Source organism: Clinocottus analis, unplaced genomic scaffold (assembly GCF_023055335.1).
Source record: "Clinocottus analis isolate CAN_PGR_092001 unplaced genomic scaffold, fCliAna1.0.p SCAF_3, whole genome shotgun sequence".
NCBI classification, from domain to species: Eukaryota; Metazoa; Chordata; class Actinopteri; order Perciformes; family Cottidae; genus Clinocottus; species Clinocottus analis.
The window spans coordinates 15,801,973-15,820,562 of record NW_027176042.1 but is presented as its reverse complement, the minus strand read 5'-3'; the positions used below and the strand labels follow the sequence as shown (position 1 = coordinate 15,820,562).

At 39.7% G+C, this 18,590-nt stretch overlaps 4 protein-coding genes across 6 annotated transcripts; 2 read left to right on the top strand and 2 right to left on the bottom strand.

Moving 5' to 3' along the window:
* Positions 1 to 466: 466 nt before the first annotated feature.
* On the bottom strand, positions 467 to 6,181 carry mon1bb (MON1 secretory trafficking family member Bb). The gene is made up of 6 exons (XM_068595315.1): positions 6,090 to 6,181; positions 5,385 to 5,479; positions 4,692 to 5,288; positions 3,496 to 4,288; positions 2,690 to 2,837; positions 467 to 2,014 (listed from the first exon to the last, which is right to left on the bottom strand). Exons 2-6 carry the CDS (start codon positions 5,461 to 5,463, stop codon positions 1,793 to 1,795), a joined length of 1,839 nt encoding a protein of 612 aa, XP_068451416.1. The 5' UTR covers positions 5,464 to 5,479; positions 6,090 to 6,181; the 3' UTR covers positions 467 to 1,792.
* A 489-nt stretch (positions 6,182 to 6,670) lies between these two features.
* Positions 6,671 to 8,761, top strand: tcta (T cell leukemia translocation altered). Of its 2 annotated transcripts, none has more exons than XM_068593546.1 (3): positions 6,671 to 7,262; positions 7,346 to 7,397; positions 7,752 to 8,760. In XM_068593546.1, the coding sequence occupies exons 1-3, from the start codon at positions 7,052 to 7,054 to the stop codon at positions 7,792 to 7,794; spliced, it is 306 nt and encodes a 101-aa protein (XP_068449647.1). In that variant the 5' UTR covers positions 6,671 to 7,051; the 3' UTR covers positions 7,795 to 8,760. The 2 variants fall into 2 exon arrangements, with proteins under 2 accessions (XP_068449647.1, XP_068449648.1); XM_068593547.1 differs by having other exon boundaries at positions 6,672 to 7,262; positions 7,346 to 7,431; positions 7,752 to 8,761.
* On the bottom strand, positions 8,521 to 13,493 carry glyctk (glycerate kinase). 2 transcript variants are annotated; one of them, XM_068593543.1, is made up of 6 exons: positions 13,201 to 13,493; positions 12,269 to 12,383; positions 11,080 to 11,451; positions 10,843 to 10,994; positions 10,587 to 10,762; positions 8,521 to 10,491 (listed from the first exon to the last, which is right to left on the bottom strand). In XM_068593543.1, the coding sequence occupies exons 3-6, from the start codon at positions 11,433 to 11,435 to the stop codon at positions 9,601 to 9,603; spliced, it is 1,575 nt and encodes a 524-aa protein (XP_068449644.1). In that variant the 5' UTR covers positions 11,436 to 11,451; positions 12,269 to 12,383; positions 13,201 to 13,493; the 3' UTR covers positions 8,521 to 9,600. The 2 variants fall into 2 exon arrangements, with proteins under 2 accessions (XP_068449644.1, XP_068449643.1); XM_068593542.1 differs by lacking the exon at positions 12,269 to 12,383.
* A 3-nt stretch (positions 13,494 to 13,496) lies between these two features.
* wdr82 (WD repeat domain 82) lies at positions 13,497 to 17,850 on the top strand. The gene is made up of 9 exons (XM_068593545.1): positions 13,497 to 13,874; positions 14,475 to 14,572; positions 15,202 to 15,268; positions 15,377 to 15,476; positions 15,591 to 15,707; positions 15,787 to 15,942; positions 16,238 to 16,307; positions 16,460 to 16,602; positions 17,625 to 17,850. The coding sequence occupies exons 1-9, from the start codon at positions 13,714 to 13,716 to the stop codon at positions 17,652 to 17,654; spliced, it is 942 nt and encodes a 313-aa protein (XP_068449646.1). The 5' UTR covers positions 13,497 to 13,713; the 3' UTR covers positions 17,655 to 17,850.
* Positions 17,851 to 18,590: the final 740 nt, after the last annotated feature.

Here is an 18,590-nt window from a genome sequence, read left to right as displayed (position 1 = left end):
CACACACACACACACACACACACACACACACACACACACACACACACACACACACACACACCCAAACCAAGTAACCTGCTAAACCCATTTCTATGGCTTCGCTGCAAGTTCCTGAATGTTGTGAGTTACAGTAAGTTATGGAAAAAATAAACTATCAAGTGTCTGCAATGTATTAGTCTCATGTCAAAGCTTGTACTCTCGGTTAACCATTGGTATTAACACTTTGTCATTTTGAGCAACAGGGCCCAATACACATTCATTTTGGATTGCTTTGACGGAGGCTCAGATGAGGACTGCTGGTACACGGCAGAATGACTCAGACATTGTGATAACATTGTCAGATTTTGGGTCCACCAATAATATTCTTGACGGTTCAAGGAAAATGGTACTAATTATAGTATAATCCCTTTTTAGAAATCCATGTAAATATTCACTCATTACTCATTTGCTGTTGGAAACTTTATTCTTCATATTTGTAGAGTTCAATGCTCGCCTTTTAAATACATTTCCCGTAACTGCATCCAAAGCTCACCTACCATGCACTTGGGAGAAGGAAAAAAAAACTCAAGCAATTAACTGGCACTCTACCAACTGTCTGTGTTTCCTTTATTCATAATAGTACCAAATTAAGCAGTTCAAGAAACTCATAAGAAAATATTTCAGAAAGGCCAAATCCAGAAAATGTTCTGGTCGGTTATAAATGAAGCTCATTCACATCTACATCTCTAAGTAATCAGAAGAACTGTAGATTTGTGCAACCTGGGATTTATTTCATAATACTATTGACATACTCTTAAGACTTTTGACAGAAGACTTCCCCAAAAGGACACACGAATGAGGCTACTGTTTATAGACAATTATTACAAAAACTATTATCCAAAAGGATGAGTCGCCTGAAGTCACTACATCAAGTGTCGACTGATAATCGTACGAGAAGTACCTGCAGATAGACACTGCGTGGGCTCAATGGCATCTTCTTAGCTCAACTGGATGACAATGAAAACACAAAGAATGACCGTGTGAAGAGATCAGGTACAACACGCTGGAATTTCTGCACAAAATGTAACATCAATGAAACCTAATCTTTTAAATTTGATAGAAGAACATCAGTGGGATAATAAACATGTTTTCAAGTGCTGTCCCAGGGACGTGCCACCACATCCATAGAGGCCTGTTCATGTCATGAGTCAGATGACGCATGGGGAACCCTCCCTGTTCTGCCAGTTCCAGTTATTCCAGTTCATGTTAAGCCCGTAAACTCAACATACATTCATTTCTTGCATATCCTGTTTTGTAACACCAGTGTGTTTTTGTTCTATGAAACGAATCTAAAACTAATTAGAGAAAGGTAGTTTAAGTTAAATTCACACCTTAACTTACTTCCATGAATAGTTATAGCATATGAATGAACTGTGTGATCCGTGTGATACATTCACTGTCCGTGAAGAAATCTTCCTTCTTGTTACAGTAATAAAACAATATAAAAACATACATTTAAATACCATTGCAATCATTTTTTACCACAGCTCAATTTAAAACATATTAATTCTGTCTTGCCCTGACTGTTTCTGATCAATAACATTGATCAAATGACATGCTTTCTAGCTACGGTAAAGAAATAATACTAGTTTCAAAGTTCCTTCCTTCTTAAATAGTGTAAAACCTTTGTAGTGTTGTAGAGATTCCAGTAGTAAATGTCTGTCAAGTCCAACAAGGGTCAAAAGGAGGTTCAAAAATATCTTGGAACCAGTGTACAAACTATTGTTGAATGAGGCAGAGCGCTGACAGAGTCCTATAGAAGAGATAAGAAGCCGTTATCTGTGGAGTCTTGCTGGTCAGATTTTCGAGAGCTCTTGCTGGGGTTTGGGGTAGTTGAATACTTTGGGGGATATCTGATGAATAGACGGTCCTCCTCCTTTTTAATCCACCGTAGAAGCTTAGTGATAGCAGTGATAGCACAGGCCTTCGTCACCAGAGGACTGAAGCAGGTGTACAGCTCAAACTTACTCGTGACCTGCAGCGGAGAGGAAAGTTAACAGTTCAAGTGTTATTTTAGTAAACTGAAACAAATCAGGCACTGAATTGTTTGACATTGGGTAAAATAATCCTATTTGCTTTATTTTCCCCCTGAGAGTTAGATGAGAAGACTGACAGTCTAAAAGATATGTTAATTTAATATGAGGCTGCAGACCCACCTGGGCCCAGTGTGCCCCATGCATGACAGCCTGAGCAGCAGAAATACTTGAAATGCTTTATGGTGGCGTTTGGTTTCCGTGCCTCGTTTTTACAGCACAATATTCATGCAGGACAATCCACTCCCTAAACTTCTCACTTTATAGATTCCTTCCATCCATTTGACTTGTTTTTTTTTTTACTTCAGCTCTGTCCAAAGGTTAAAAGAAATCCACATACCAGCACTCCTAAAGCTCACTATTTAACAGGCCATGTACCTGTAGTCACTGTGCTCAGTTAAGAAATATTCCAGCACACAACTCCCAGTAAAACCACAACAGCAAGCTTTCACCAGTTGTTTCCAGTCTTTTTTCTAAGCTAAGCTAACTATTGAACAGACAGATATGAGTGCAACCTTAATGTTTTTACCCAACTCTGCGTAAGTAAGCAAACAAACGTATCATACAATTATCGAGTTATCATATAGGGATAATTTATCATAAACACAGCAACAAACCCAGGCCAGCAGAGTTTCTCTCTCAGCGACGTGGTAGATGAGCTTGAGAGGTCTGGAGGTGCTGTGGATGCGGCTGTGCATATAACGATAAAGGTCCAGCAGTCTCATTTTTTCCTCTTCACTGCTGTATGGGGCCTCCATCTCTGGGCTGCGAGCAACAACACATCGTACAAGTTACAGTCAGGAAATGCATACAGAGTTTCCACAAACAAATATAGTAATATACAAAAACACAAGGGCTATGGTGTACTGCTGAGACAAAGATGCACAGACTAACAAAACTGTCTTTTTGCTCGATGCAAATTTATTATGAGTCGTGTAAATCAAATTTGTGTTATGATTCAAAAATGTAGGGCTCTATCTTTAGTATGATTTCACTTTCATTATCATGGTTTCGATTGCCTGCCTTGCGTATGTAATAAAGCACCCAATGCTTTCAGCTCATTGAGAGATAAGTGGAGTGAATTGGCAAAATTAGTGGAAGGCAATTAAACTGTTTTGTGTTGGTCTGTGCCCTTGTAACTGGAAGCTCATTTTAAAAACCCTTGTATTCTGAAAAGGGCAGTTTCATAGTTAAACACTAACCACAATAAGCTATATTATCTTAATAGAGGAAGTGGGCTTTCATCATTTCTCTTCGACAAGGTATTTATACTTCTTGAGACTAAGAAAATGTTATATCTCAGACACATTTATAAAAACAAAAAGAAGTATTAAACATGACAAGTTTCACTATCTAACTTGCCTTGCACTTTTCTAAACATAAAGAATAACAGACACACACACACACACACACACAAACACACCTGGTGAACTGAGTTAGTTGGCGGTAGTTGTCTGGCACATCAAAGGGCTTGTACATGAAGTGTCTGAGGTCTGAGACGCCCACCTGGCTCACTCTGTATGACTGGACTTTAGCTATGAGACTCAGGGAGTTCTGAACCATCATGGCCTCCTCTATCTTCCTCTTGCACTCGGCTACAGCGTAGAAAGCCTCCTTGTCTGTCGAGAGTAGCAACAAGCAAACAGTGCATTCTGGAGGGTCCAAGTAAGAAATGTATGCATAAAAGTAACAGTCAGGATTAAAGAGGGGGAGGCAAATGGGAGTCCAGATCTCTCCAGCCTGAAAGGCAGAGGAAGCTCCAATTAGGTTGAGCAGGAGGTGGACGTCAGCGGGCTCCAGCCTGGCGTCCTCGATGACTGTCTTTTCTTGGACGATGGTGAGCAGCTGGTTCTTGGCAATGATGATGGAGAAAACCAAATTGGGTGTGATTGCTTTCTGCAGGATCTGGCTGAGAGAGTCCCTGAGAGAGGAAGCTATGGGCAAGCAGTGTACTGCTGCGAGCAGGAAGCTGGGGTCAGAATCCACCAGGTTGAGAAGACCGTCCAGGATCTTCTCTGAGCCCGCCAGGAGTCTCCTCAGGTCGTAGTTTTTCTTGTGTTCAAAGATGCGGGAGATGCTGGCCTGGGTGAGCATGCTGATGATCTGGTAGTACACATAGAGGAGCTCTCCACGGATCTGCTGCTCAGTCTGACGACTGCTAGAGACACACACCAGCACGAGGGGGCCTTTCTGTAGGAACACCACGATTTGCTCATCTGATTGAAGAAAGAAAAGACATCAGAAAACATTGAGGAAAATACTGGAAGGAACGTTGAGTGTCTACTAACGATGCGTCTTGTGATCAACTACTCTGCAATCAAAAATAGTGGACCTGTTGTAGATTTTGAAATGTGTGTAAATGTAAAAGGCATTTCCAAAATAAAAAAAATCTTACTTCAAATAAATCCAAAGTGAATAAAAAAGACAACAGTAGTCCAAAAAGTGCAGATAGTGCAGACTTCGGCAAACCAGAGCCATTGAGGCCACATTTATTGGCTTCTCCTCCACAATGCACAATCAATTGAAGAAATGTCTTAACTTGCTCTCATTTATGTAATTACACAATTAGATTTTAAAAAATGTTACAAAAGTTATGTTGGGAAAAAATAATGCTCTCACCTGAATAGACTGAGCGGATGATATTATCTCCACTTTGAACAAAGGAAACCAGTGCCATCATGACTCCCATTGTAGATGAAAGAGCCTCTTCACTGCCATATCGGGAATAGATAGGTTTGCCTGCTTCACTCAACACAAAAACATGCTTTCTGTGCTGCCGCCAGCTTTCAGCTGTAACATCTTCCTCACGGTGAGATATAAAAGCAGGAGTTTCCTGGATGCCCGTCTCCAACAAGGGCGATGACCTTCCCTTCACACCTATTCCTTGCTCCTCCAGCTTGGCCTTAGCCAGCATTGTAACGACAAACTCCCCGGAGTCGCTGCGGTCATTGTCAGTGGCAGCATCCTCGGTTTCTTCGTCAAGTGTCGGAGAAGACACATCGTTCTGACACTCAGAGTTTTCTGTCTCCTCAATCTTGAGCTTTGTTACCTGGTTAGAAAGGTGCTCTGCGTCCAGACTGTTGTCCGCTGCTGTAACATCTGACAGGATTGAATCTGCAGTCTCCTGTTTGCTAACAGTGGTGCTGTCGTTTCTCTCCACCGGATAAGGAAACATGTGATTCCCCAAGAGGGAGAGAGATGTCGCCAAGGTGTCAGCTAAAATGATGACAAAAATATAATTATGAAGTAAATGATAAAGAGTAAGATGTAAAACCAAATGTGAATAGATTCAAAGAAAGGTTAAGCATTTACTAGGTTGATTGCTCTCACGGGGTGGATCACAAATCTTCACTCCCTGTGCCTCTCCTTCTTGATGATTGTCTCTCTCCATGATACCATCCCAGTCTCTATAGATTAAAAACAAACAAAAACCAAAGACAGGCACACTTTAACCAAACAATTCCGGAAAAAAAACCAGCTTTATACCCAATATATGTCGGTAGTCTTAGTTGAACCTTGCATGCATCACATTATCTTATGAATAGGAGCACTTATACTGGACCAGTGGTCAGGTCACATGATTACAGAAGAAAACTGGTTACAGAGAATTACAACTGGAAGATACCGTACAGACTCTGGAATGCAACACTGATTACAACGTGCAGCAGTGTGGCTGATGTTATACTGCAGATAAACGACAGTCGAATGAGACGAAGTATGAAGTATTTGACCGCCACAACTCAGGAACTAACTAACGTTAATAATAGCTTAACTTACTTATAAAGCTAACTTGCTCACCTCAAGGAAGCTTACTTTTGTACCCTGATAAATATTTTACTGTGAATTCCTTTGCAACTTAGCAGCGTTAAATGCCGGCTGCAGTTACATGGCTAACATGGACTGCTAGCAAGCGACACACACACACAGATCAATTTCATGGCCTCGATATAACAGTGAGCGTGCAAGCAATCGTGGTCAGCTAAAATTAGACAGATGAAGAAAGATAATATCACTCACGATTTTGTACCGTCGAAACGTAGGGTTGCACATATAATTCACTGCATCAACTTTCATCAGCAGCCCCGGCAGCAAACAAGCTGTCAAGAATGAGAAGCAGAAAACAAATTTTCCTCTTACGACAGCAGACATCCGGAATCTCTAGTGACAAGCTAAACTGACCAATCAGTCGACTCGGTGGCCACGGCTAGCCCCGCCTCCTCGTGTCACATTTCAGACAGCAACCCAATGTAACGCTACATTTTAGCTGGATAAGCTAAATATACAACGTGTTTGGGATGTTTCAGCGGTTTGAAGTATATACGAGCAGTGTTGTTTTATCTAATACTACAATAAAACAGGGATGGCTGTACGCCTTTTCAGGAAGACATTAGGGTATTTTAATATGACAACTAATGGAGAGAGCAGCTAGCGTTAATTAGCTACATGTGTATCCTCAGCGGTCCTACGCTGCTGTCTGTGGTCTCAAAGGGCTCATAAGGAGAACATATACGTTATTTGAAAGATCACGAAAGCGTATTGGATATGTACTGCATGTCGTTAAGAAAAAATGTTGGTCAGGGACGACACGAATGTTAAAATACAACATGTCCATGCTTTACTGGCTAATGTATTAAGGTAAACGTAACTTTTACATTTAACTTAAACGTAGACGTTACGTTTGCAAACCATTCATTACTACTGGAGATCTAACCCGTGGGCACAACAATAATTTGCAGTGGAGCTCAAGGTGAGATATAAGAAAGTCCCATTTCCTAAAGGATGTTGTTGACGTAGCAGGGAAGCTCAACGTAAACTACGTCATGTCCGATTCCTCAACCCCCGTCATACAAACAACGTAACGGTAAAGATGGCGACGGTGGTCTCATTCCTGGAGGCGAAGCGATGTTCTTAAAACTACCCATCAGATGAAGAGTTGACCATATTGATTTCACGTAGTATAAGTTGAATAACCGGTCACTATGGAGGAACCGTGGGATTTTGAGTTTTTGTCCCGCATCGCGGACAGCTGTCTGTCGTTCCTGACCGAATTTGTTGACGACTGGCTCGCCAACGACATGAGAGTTTCCATATTCAAAATCTTACTCGGCTGGTTGATTTTAAGTCTCGTCGCGATTCACTTTGCATGGAAAATCTACGGGAACACAGTCAACGATATGTATTATCGACAAGGTGAGTTTTCTTCCTCCACATCACTTGCTATATAAACCAGTGTTCGCCCCATTGGCTTCATCTCTGTTGCTGTTGATGTGCAGGGACCGGGCAGAACGGAGGCACACCCGACACGACACCCCACCTGAGCGGATGGTAGGTTTCCGATCGTCCATGTCGCTTCAAACAGGTAGATTATCCTCCCCACACAGTCTGATTCAAATGAAATATCTGACATCAGTGTAAAAGCTAGGTGTAGCGTCTTTGCCTAGGATCTTTTTCGAATTTAAGTGAGCATCCTCTAGTTAATTAGGGGGGATGGATATAGTTGAGAAGTTGAATGCATACAGTGTCAATATATCCTCTCAACTGAAGATGCAGTATTTATTGGTGGTGGGGTAAGAAAGTGTCTACGATGGCTTTGTAGATGTTTTATAATACTTTATTTCTAACACAGTTACTGCTTTCTAAAAGTGTTTTGTTAGTAATGACATTGTGTTATTCTTGCAGGGAAAGCAAAGCAGGAGATGCCCCAAAGACTCATCGAGATTAACAGGACAATGGTGTTGGACTTGGGACTTTATTCAAATGAGAGCTGGACTCGAGTGATGAGACAGTAAACGCACCTTTTTAAAGTTGGCTGATAATGAAGCATCTTCAGTGCATTCATGGATACAACTTCTGGCAACTGCATAGGAACACATGCAAACCACTGAATCAACTGCATAGTGCTGTGAGATATTAATTTTGGCTTGGTTTTTGAGAAGAACCTCACTCTGGATACTTACATTGTGCTGCTTGTATATTTATACAAAGTTCTACAAATGTAACAAGTGATGGGTTTGTTTGTAAATTAAAAGTACTTTAAGAATACTGTGACGATGGCAAAGTAAGCAAACATAAAACTCTTGATTCTGACCAATAGCAACATAATCGACTGCAACGATGTATCGAAGGAACAAAAGACTGTTGGAATACTGATCCACAAAAGGCATGTTTTTATCTTCCATGATTTTTGCAAGAAATGTCAACCACTGTGTTCCTCATAACATTCAATGAGCATTGTGTGAGCTTGATGTGAGATATAAATATATAATAGATATATTGGGCTTGTTTGAGTGTTCACTTCTTTGACCTTTTGATTTGTTCTATAATTTCTCACAGTGAGCTTCTGTGTCAAAATGGAAAAAAACTACAAATGTATCAAAATTAGGTTCAAAAGTATTGCTTACACCAGCAAATTCATTCCGTTTGAGACACAATTGAAGTGCACAGTTTGAATAAAAATCACCTGTTTGTAATCAAGTGTACAGATGATGGAACAATCATGTATCTGAAAACCATCTGCTGGTTAATACATTTTATTGGCAAAAACTCCCACCATGAAAAACAAAGTAACATCCTTATGTGTAACAAATTAAAAATTAGGACAATTATACAAAATAATGACAGGGCACTGGATATTAATGAGGGAGGCACTGTGGTGCAGTTATCGACAGGGGTAAAAAGCAAAGCTAAGAAATGGCTTAAGAAAAACAATTAAAATGTTCTGTGGTGGTCAATTCAGTGTCCACACCTCACTTGAATTCATAATTTCAAGCAAAAGGACATGGAGATTGTTGTTCACTCTGTCCACATCTTAGATTGAGCAGATCTGCAAAGAATAGGGGAAACATGTAATATTCAGATCTGGGTAGATTTAAAGATGTAATCTTTGGATGCCTTAAGTGCCTTTTTCATTGAGGGTTAATCAATTTTACATATTTGTGCGCTTCAACTTGTTTCATTTTGAGATTAGTTTGTTTCTGTTGTGTTATTAATAGGGAAATCAAGTACAAAATTATAATCTGAATAAGTCAAAGGGGCTCTGAATGAGCCATATTGCAATCTGCTTTTGTATCTGTAAGTGACAACAAGTTAGTAGTACAAGTTAGCAGTGTGTATTTACTGAAATGTTATGATCTATACAGAGTCCTGAACTGAACAACAAACTCAGAGACCAGGAGCAAAGATAATACGACATGTTTTGTGTAAATACTAGTTTGATATTAAATTTGCTGTGTTTATAAATACAGATTTTTAAATGCTTCTAATTAGAGCTAGTTTGTATGAATATTTTTGAGTGATTTTAAAAATGATTAGTAGTAAAATCACTATTTTCCTTAAAGCGGATAACAATAGTGCTGACATTTACTTTTGTTTTGTGGTTATTAGAATTTAATATAGCAATACCAGTCTTGCTTTCAAGTAGATAATTGAACAAAAAACAGATACAACTCAAGTCAAATAGAACAATTAAGGAATTTATTTATCCAGATCTGCTGGACCAAGATCCTTTTCATTTTATATGCGTTTCAAATTATCTCATGCTAATGGGAATGGGTGGAATAAGTAGCATGTGCACATCCATCACATTGGTGCAGGTTAGGCCAGGTACAAGTAAGCGCTGCCCGGCAGAAAGATGTGTAAAAAAAGTGTAAGAATCATTGTTGGTAAGGAAGCTGTGGATGTCCAGCCCCTGTGCTTGTGCCTCTTCATACAAGCCTCCATCGGTGATGGCCCCTGCTGCCTCAGTGGGTCCATCTTGACCATCAGTTCCACCACTCAGGAAGACGGGGCCATTAGGCGGAAGCTTCATGTCTCTCAGCTCCAGTCCAACTCGCAGAGCCAGCTCCTGATTCCGACCACCTCGACCCTTGCCCGTAAGCTCCACGGTGGGCTCACCTCCAGCCAACAGACACGTGGAGCCCCATCCTTCTGTACGCCCTTCACCCAGGACCTGCATGGTACGGCAGAGGTCCCAGCTCTCCACGCCTACTTCAGGCCCCAGCATTAGCAGCTCAGCCGCAATCTCCGGAGGAGGTTCCTCTCGAGAACAGGCAAAGCGGGCCAGGAGGCTGTATAGTCGGGAGACTGACTTCACATCGCCACACACTCCTGGTGCCAGCACAAGAGGGCGGAAACCTAACTCTCGAGCACGGCGACCCGCCGATTTGAGGGCAACGCTGTTGGAGCCGATCACAGTATTGAGAACACGTCCTGATGTATTGGATTTGAACTTATTCTCCCTCCACCTTGGCATCGGTTTCCCAAGAACTTCCTTTACTGAGGCTGGGAGGCCGGTCAACAACTTGTAACGTTCAAGGACTGACAAAACTTCTTCAGGCCACACTTCACACAACACGGTGGGGCCACTGGCTATCAAGTCCAGAGGGTCCCCAATTACATCGGACAATATCAGTGAAACCACCTGTGAAGAAGTGACATGAGGGGTGATATTTAAAATTCACTGCTGGAATTAGATCCCCACTGCAATATAAAGTCATTTCAAGAAAAGTATGTTACCTGGGCTGGGTAAGCACAATGAGCAAGCCCTCCACCCTTTAAAACAGAAAGGGCCCGCCGCACAGTGTTCAGCTCTTGAATCGTGGCACCGGCACCTGCAAGTTTGCGGGTGACATCCTGTTTCTCTTGCAGTGAGATTGGTGGGGTAGGAGCAGGTAACAGCGCCGAGCCTCCACCTGAACAGTTTCACCACCTTTTATTAGAGATTTACATTTGAAGGCATGAAAGAACATAAACAAAGATATATTTGCGTTACCTGAAATCAGTACAAGCAGCAGGTCTTCCTCCGTCAGTTCACTGGCTAACTGCTTGATCCCTTCAGCCGCCTTCTGGGCATCACTGTCAGGTAAGTTGTGTTTCGCTCCCTCCATCACTCTGATGCGACTGTTTTCTTTTAACAACAGATGACTATGATGGAAGTGAGACATTTTATTGTTAAATCTTATTTTTGCATAATACTTAGAGTTGTTTACAAACTAAGGCTTTTGCTTACTTCTTTTCATGCTGCTTTAATGTCTGCTGAATCCCATGTGGCACACTTATTATTCCTTTCACCAAATGATCCCCCATAATCCTCTCTGCCTCAGCAGCCATACCCAGTACAGCTTTTCCAAAGCCAACCAAGTGCACATTGTGCTTAAGTGTGAATTTCTGACCACTGATGATGACACAGTCCTCTTTGCGCTCTATACTCTGCCGGACCACCACGTCTGGCCGCACAGCTTCCACTGCGGCTGCAAACACCTTGCGTGCCCGTGAGTCCATTGACATTTCGCACAACATAGGTTTCCTCCTGCCTACATTGACCAGAAAAGGCTGAGGCCGAAACAGGGAAAGAACACGGGCCATGGACAGTTCAGTGGGTCTGTGAAAGTAAAAAGTCATAGTTTATAAAGTTTCCACAAAAATAATTAAATAAAAAGACCACATTGAATATAACCATGACGTAGGAAATACTGTTGAAGAGTATATATTATTAAATTATATCACAGTGGGGTTTGCAAAACATTCATTACTAGCATGATGCGTTGAAGATTAAAATTCCGGTGACATTTGCAGCATTGTAATAAATAAGGCCTAAAACAAGTGTCAGTGGCCAACAGGTGTGTGTGTGTGTGTGTGTGTGTGTGTGTGTGTGTGTGTGTGTGTGTGTGTGTGTGTGTGTGTGTGTGTGTATATATATATATATATATATATATATATATATATATATATATATATATATATATATATATACACACACACATATACACATATACATATATACATATATATACATATATATATATATATGTATGTATATATATATATATATATATATATATATATATATATATATATATATATATATATATATATATATATATATAGTATAGTAGAGTAGAGTAGAGTAATACTTCTCATTCATAAACTGTACAGATTAATTTAATTAGCTCTTGTCATGCCCGGTTAATTCTAAAGCGTTAAGCAGTACACAACTGTGTGGTGCTGTTGTCTTCCTATTCTACTCACTGAATGAATAATGTGCGTGTGTCGTTAAAAGGTGAAAACATGTTCAGCCCATTGCCTACCTTTTGTGTTTAACACAACTAAAACCATATGAAGATAATAACTGTTATCCAAAGCCAGTTGCAAGTTTCCCGTTAAAACAGTGCTTTCTAAAGACCCACGAGGTGGCCTACCTGTGAAAGTTGTAAATGGAGTATAGAGCCTGTGGAAGTCTGTTATATGCTCTTCAGCTCAGCAGTCAGGCAGTGGAGCAGAAATCTGACCAGAGACTGACCGGAGTTGTGTACCCTGTGTGTAATGATTGACTTGAATGCTCCACAGGACAAATCGCACCACTGATCACACAGCTGTGCATTTGTCAGTTGAAGAAAAAAAAGAGTAGTAGCCTATCTAACAGACTTTGGAGCTATAAGTTCTGCAGCATAGTTCAAAGGGTACAGAACCAAAAACTATATGTTGAAATCATGCACATACTGGTTGCAAGTCTTGTTTTCTATGAGTTGTGAAGACACATACATTTATAACATTTGAAATAGCATTTAGTGCATTGCTTGTTTGTGAGAGCTGAAAGTCACTTTATTCTCAACTGTAGAAAAGGCAGGTTGGCAAGCAAATTATATATGATATCAAAATTATGGTACTGAGCCAATGCAAGTCTGTTTCTCAAAAGTGAAGTACTTTTATTTGGCAGACAGACAGCCAATTTTGATTGATAATGTGTGGATAGAAGATGCATGATTATATCACAATAGCAGCTATTTATGTGGACAGAATTACATATACCGTAACAGAGGATTAACTCTGCTACTTTAAGCAAACAATTGGTTAACTGTAATTTTAGTTAATTGTTCGCGTTATACTTTTTACAAAATATAACTATTAATGTTGTAACACTTGTTGAATGAGTTTAGAGTTACTTAACATTTACTACTCTTCGTTATCGTATCTACGTGAGGAATAATGAGGTCAAAATGGTGGTCGATACATGATGGGAAAGATAAATTGTCAAACGATTGACATAATGGTAAAGCAATATTTCAGAATTACCTGTATTACAATGCACATACGATTCTGTTGTAGTTTACATCTCACTCGAAATACTTACATACAATACAAGTCCAGTTCCGACATCTGCCGTTTGGCCAGATGACCCTTTTTTTTATAGATGTCATCCTCAACGTGCCTCTGTGAGTCCAACACGACAATAACTTGTGTCTGCACGATAATGACGACATGTCACATTTCGTGATTTTAAGGATCCGTAGGTTATTGTCAATTCACTAATATTATTTATGTTTTGGTACAATGTATTTAACTATCGCGATAACTACCATACTCATTTTTTACGGTGTGATTTCCGACCAGTGCGCGTGTCAGGTGATGGATTGCGCGTCACCGACGTCGAGAAGGCGGTGCTTGGTTTTCCCTCCCTCCCCACTCCCGGGGATCAGAAGTATCGCAGGCGGGCTTTCCTCGCTGTTTTTGAATTATACTTCTTTAAAATAACTGTTAGCACAATTGGAGTTCATATCCATAATACTGAATTAAATTACGTGACATCTATAAGCCGATTCAAAGTAACCCGAGGGCCTGCGTCTCCTCAGACACAGAGGCCACAATGAAGCTGACGGACAATGTGCTGCGGAGCTTCAGAGTTGCTAAGGTGTTCCGGGAAAACTCAGACAAAATCAACTGCTTCGATTTCAGTTCAAATGGAGAATCTATCATTTCCAGCAGCGACGACGACTCCTTAGTCTTGTACGACTGCCAAGAGGGAAAGTAAGAGCGTGTTTTGTTCATTTTGGCCTGTTGTTTTTGACGCTAGCTCCACGCTACGTTAGCTAGCTAGCGAGGCCTGCTGCTCTGCGCTGCAGAGCGACTGAATGAGCCGCAACATGTCACTAGGTTTCTGTCGTCTTACTTTATACTCTGGTAATTTGCGGTAATGTGCTGGTGTCCTATTATAAGTATTTAACAATCAGTTAAAATCACCTGAGTTGTGACGTTTCAATGAAATATGCTCGTTATTGTTTGATATGCTTGAGATCCCTAAATATACCTCTCAGTGGTGGATTTCTGGGCTTATCAATAAATCTAAGTTACTGGTATGTCAGCATACATAGTATTGGAACAACGAGGCAACGTACAGCATTTAGGAAAATGCCCATAATTAATCTGTCAGTGTTCATTATTTAGAACATAAAGATTTGGGATAATTAAAAAACTTATCTGTGCGTCAAGGCTGTAAGTTTGTGTTCAATTAGTAGTGTCATGGAAAATAAAATAAAAATCATAACAAATGGACATGGATTTATATCTTACAATGATTTAAATGCATTTTCTTTTCCCCTCTCTTTTACGTTATCTGATGTGTTGCAGACCTAAGAGGACTCTCTATAGCAAAAAGTATGGAGTGGATCTGATCAGGTACACACATGCTGCAAACACTGTGGTCTACAGCTCCAACAAAATCGATGGTATGTTGATACTCAAATACTTTTTTATAGTTTGTTTGGTAACATTGCATGACGTTTCAGTTTGTGTGCAATATGATACTGTTGATAGAATGAGAAGCGAATCAAACATCACAATGTGTCTTGGTCTTAAATCATAATGTGATATCTAATAAGTGTTGTTAATAATGGGTACAGAGCCAAAAAAGTAGAAATCTTGTTGTGCATTTCCCTTGGCTCAAGCTGTCAAATGCATCAGAAGAATGTAATGCAGGAGAACATTTAAATTATGTCACAATATTTATTCTAATTTAAGTAGTACACATTATATAGTCTAGACTAGTTCTAGCTCCATTGTAAGCTTTAGGATACAGTGTGTTTATCTGGTTGGACTGTTGGTGTACGCGACTCCTATGGATCGTTGCTGGATTGCGGGGACACACTACTCGCTTTGGTCTGAGGTAGTTGTTTGTACAGTTTGAGGGTCTGTGATTCTGCCCCATACAGGAGCTAACTGTACAAGTGACTGCCTTGCCCACGGTCGAGTCAACTCATCATCCTGCCTGTCATCAACTGCTTGTTTCTTGCTGCTGCTGACAACCAGGTTTGATGTTTGACATGGTAATACTGTTTGTGTGTTATCTTTCCTGAAGATACTATCCGATACCTGTCTCTTCATGACAACAAATACATCCGCTACTTTCCTGGGCATAGCAAAAGGTGAGCACTGGATTTATGCTGGCATTTTTGAATCTTGATTTTAATGTGTTGAGTTAAAAGTTCTTTCGTTCTCATGTTTTCTTCCTCTTCTTCTTTTTGTGTGACCAGAGTTACATCACTCTCCATGTCTCCTGTGGACGACACATTTATTTCTGGCTCTTCAGATAAAACAATCAGATTGTGGGATTTGCGGTCACCTAACTGCCAGGTAAGTCTGTTTTTAGTAATTTAGTGAACATTCACTTTTGCTGCACTAATATGACATTGTAAAAAAAAGGCATATAGCTGATCTTGACTGTCTATTGTCATCTGTCAATTTTAGGGTTTAATGCACCTGCAGGGGAAGCCAGTGTGCTCCTTTGATCCAGAGGGTTTAATTTTTGCTGCAGGAATAAATTCCGAGATGGTTAAACTTTATGATCTGCGGTCGTTTGACAAAGTAAGTTTGATTGGAAATGTTAAATTAAAAGGCTCTAATTTAATGGGAGCAAAATATTCACGGCGCCTCTCGTCAACAGGGTCCTTTTGCAACCTTCAAGCTTCAGTACGACCGGACGTGCGAGTGGACAGGGCTCAAGTTTAGCAATGACGGAAAACTCATTCTTCTTTCGACAAATGGCGGAGCCCTTCGTATCTTAGATGCTTTCAAAGGTGCTGTGGTACATTCCTTTGGGGTAAGAGATGAAATGCACAATGTGTGAAAACATTCGTTACTTGTAAGAAGAAAAAAAAGCACAAAGACAGACTTCATGTTGCAGTTTAAACATTTTGTCAGTGAAAATATCAAACTTTTGACAAACCCTAACTATCAGATCACACCCGTTCAATGACACTTTCAAATGTATTTATTGAGTTGTCATTTTGTTTTTTCTGTAAAATGAGGAACGGAAAACCTCAACCAATTGTTCTCTTTTGCAGTACTAATATGCATAAAGTAATTGCTCATATAAGCTGTTAATTCCCCCACAGGGCTACAATAACAGTAAATGTGTAACACTGGAGGCGTCATTCACTCCGGATTCACAGTTTGTTATGATCGGTAAGTTTCTCACTCTTGGCAATATATTTATTCATTATTTCACGTAAGGGGTGTCATAGCAATTATTAAAAGCCCCAAGTCATTTGATTGTTATTAAAAATCAAGTAGAGTTTTCATCACAGATTTATTTTAGTTTTGTCCATACATTTCAGGCTCTGAGGACGGAAAGATCCACGTGTGGAATGCGGAGAGCGGCATGAAGGTGGCTTTATTAGACGGGAAGCACACGGGACCGATAACCTGCCTGCAGTTCAACCCCAAGTTCATGACGTTTGCAAGTGCCTGCTCCAACATGGTAAGTGTGAAGCGTTTGTCAAGTAGATTCTTTTATGATTATGATGATTGTGTGAAGCTGCATTACATAGTTTAACACAAGGGGTTTCAGCCTTTTTGTATTTTAGGGATCACTTTGGATTGTCTAAACATTTAACATCACAAAAGAAAATCTAATCTAAACGAGGCTGTAAATAGATGTTCTAGCTCTTTTAGCTGTATTGACAAAAATACATATTGTTCTTGCCGACACCATCACTACCAGACAAAGTGATTCCAAAATGAAGCTCTTTTATTCAAGGTCCTATTTCCTCACCACACGCTTTGGCGCTTTTTTTGGTGCAGTTTGGTCTCCTGTCACTTTTTTTGTTTAAAAAAAACATTCATTTTGTGTTACTGCCTGCGAGGCAACATGAAAAAGTTAACATTTGTCTCTGCCCGATGTGTTGAGATTGTGTGGCAGTACTGAAATACAGCTGGTCAACAAAATAATAATTAGTTTGTATTGAGCATATTTTAGATATAAAAACATTTTGCTTTGTAAATTATCTTAAAGAATATTGTTTTAATTGGATCTATTGATTTGGCTGTACATCTGCGTCCCACTAGATGGTGCATTGAGGCCCAGAGAATAGCGGTTTAACATGTCATCTAAGTGATTTTATGAGAATTACGTGTTGATGAATTGTAATAAGATGTCACTACACAGAGCATTTCACGGTAACAATCAACGTAACAAACGTCTTCTTTGCTTTTTTCCACTTTTGTAATGTTTTATACTAACACTCTTGTTGCCCACAGTGACGCATCTAAAACTGCACACACGTAATACAACTTGTGAGTGACTGTGAGCTTTTCACGTCATACTGCTCAGACAGGAAATGGGATTTAGATTCTTATATCTAAATGTGCGCAAGACAACATGAACATGAATTAGATATTCATACTTAAAGTGTCAAACGTCACCTATATGGAGCACCGAGTGCACCCAAAACAACAGCAATGACAAATTCAAAACATTTGGAATTCTTTCTTATTTTTCAGGCATTCTGGCTCCCGACCATCGATGACTGAGGACGACAACGTGAAGGCAAAGCTTCTGTTGAAGGCCAAAGGGAGCAGCGGGGCTCAGCACAGTCACCTCCATGTAAATTTCACAGAATTTGTTGCTGTTAAATTCTAATTGTAAATAAGTAGTTTGCAGAAATAGGTAATTTGTCTATTCTTTTTTTATATTTCTATTTAACATTAAACTGTTTCTTTGTAAGAGGTTGGTTTTGTCAATTTATTGTGTGCATATGTATTACACAAGTCATGAAGAGATGCAAGTTATATTTATCTGGTTCAACCACAGATTATTTTTCATTAATGAATTTTTGTCTTGATTCACAGTGGAATTATTTTTCAGAAAGTCAGTTTAAATTGGAAAAGCCTTAAGATGATATCATGAACATTTTACAGCATCTTTGCTATAATAATAATATATATAACTCTTTTGAAAGGAAACCATTATACAACATTTTTAGTTTTTCATCCAGTTCATATGATTTAAAAAAAAATGTTATCTGGCTTATAATGAGTTGTTGTAAGTGTCATTTTCAAGTTTTGATTTCCAGTTAAAACTATTCATACGTTACGCAAAGTCAGTTTTAAGTTTGTGGGTCTGAGGTTGGGAAAATGCCATCACGACAGCCACGGGATTTGTAAGAGCAAAAATATATTGCACAATCTCAACCTTCACAGTTTAAATTCAGTCCGGTAAACTTACCAAAAACAATAATCCTCTATAACGGCTTCTTTTGTATCTCTTTATTTTTTTCTTTCATCATCCCAAATCATTGATCTGTGATTCATAAACAGCAGGATATTGGGGATTGCGCTTAAACATTTCATGATAAAACTCATGAATAGATGAGAGCGTTCCACTTCTGGGTGTTAAAACAGTAAAACAATAGTTCAGTGGGGCGTCTTCCCCCAGAAATCTCTCATGCTACCCAAAGCGCTCTCATC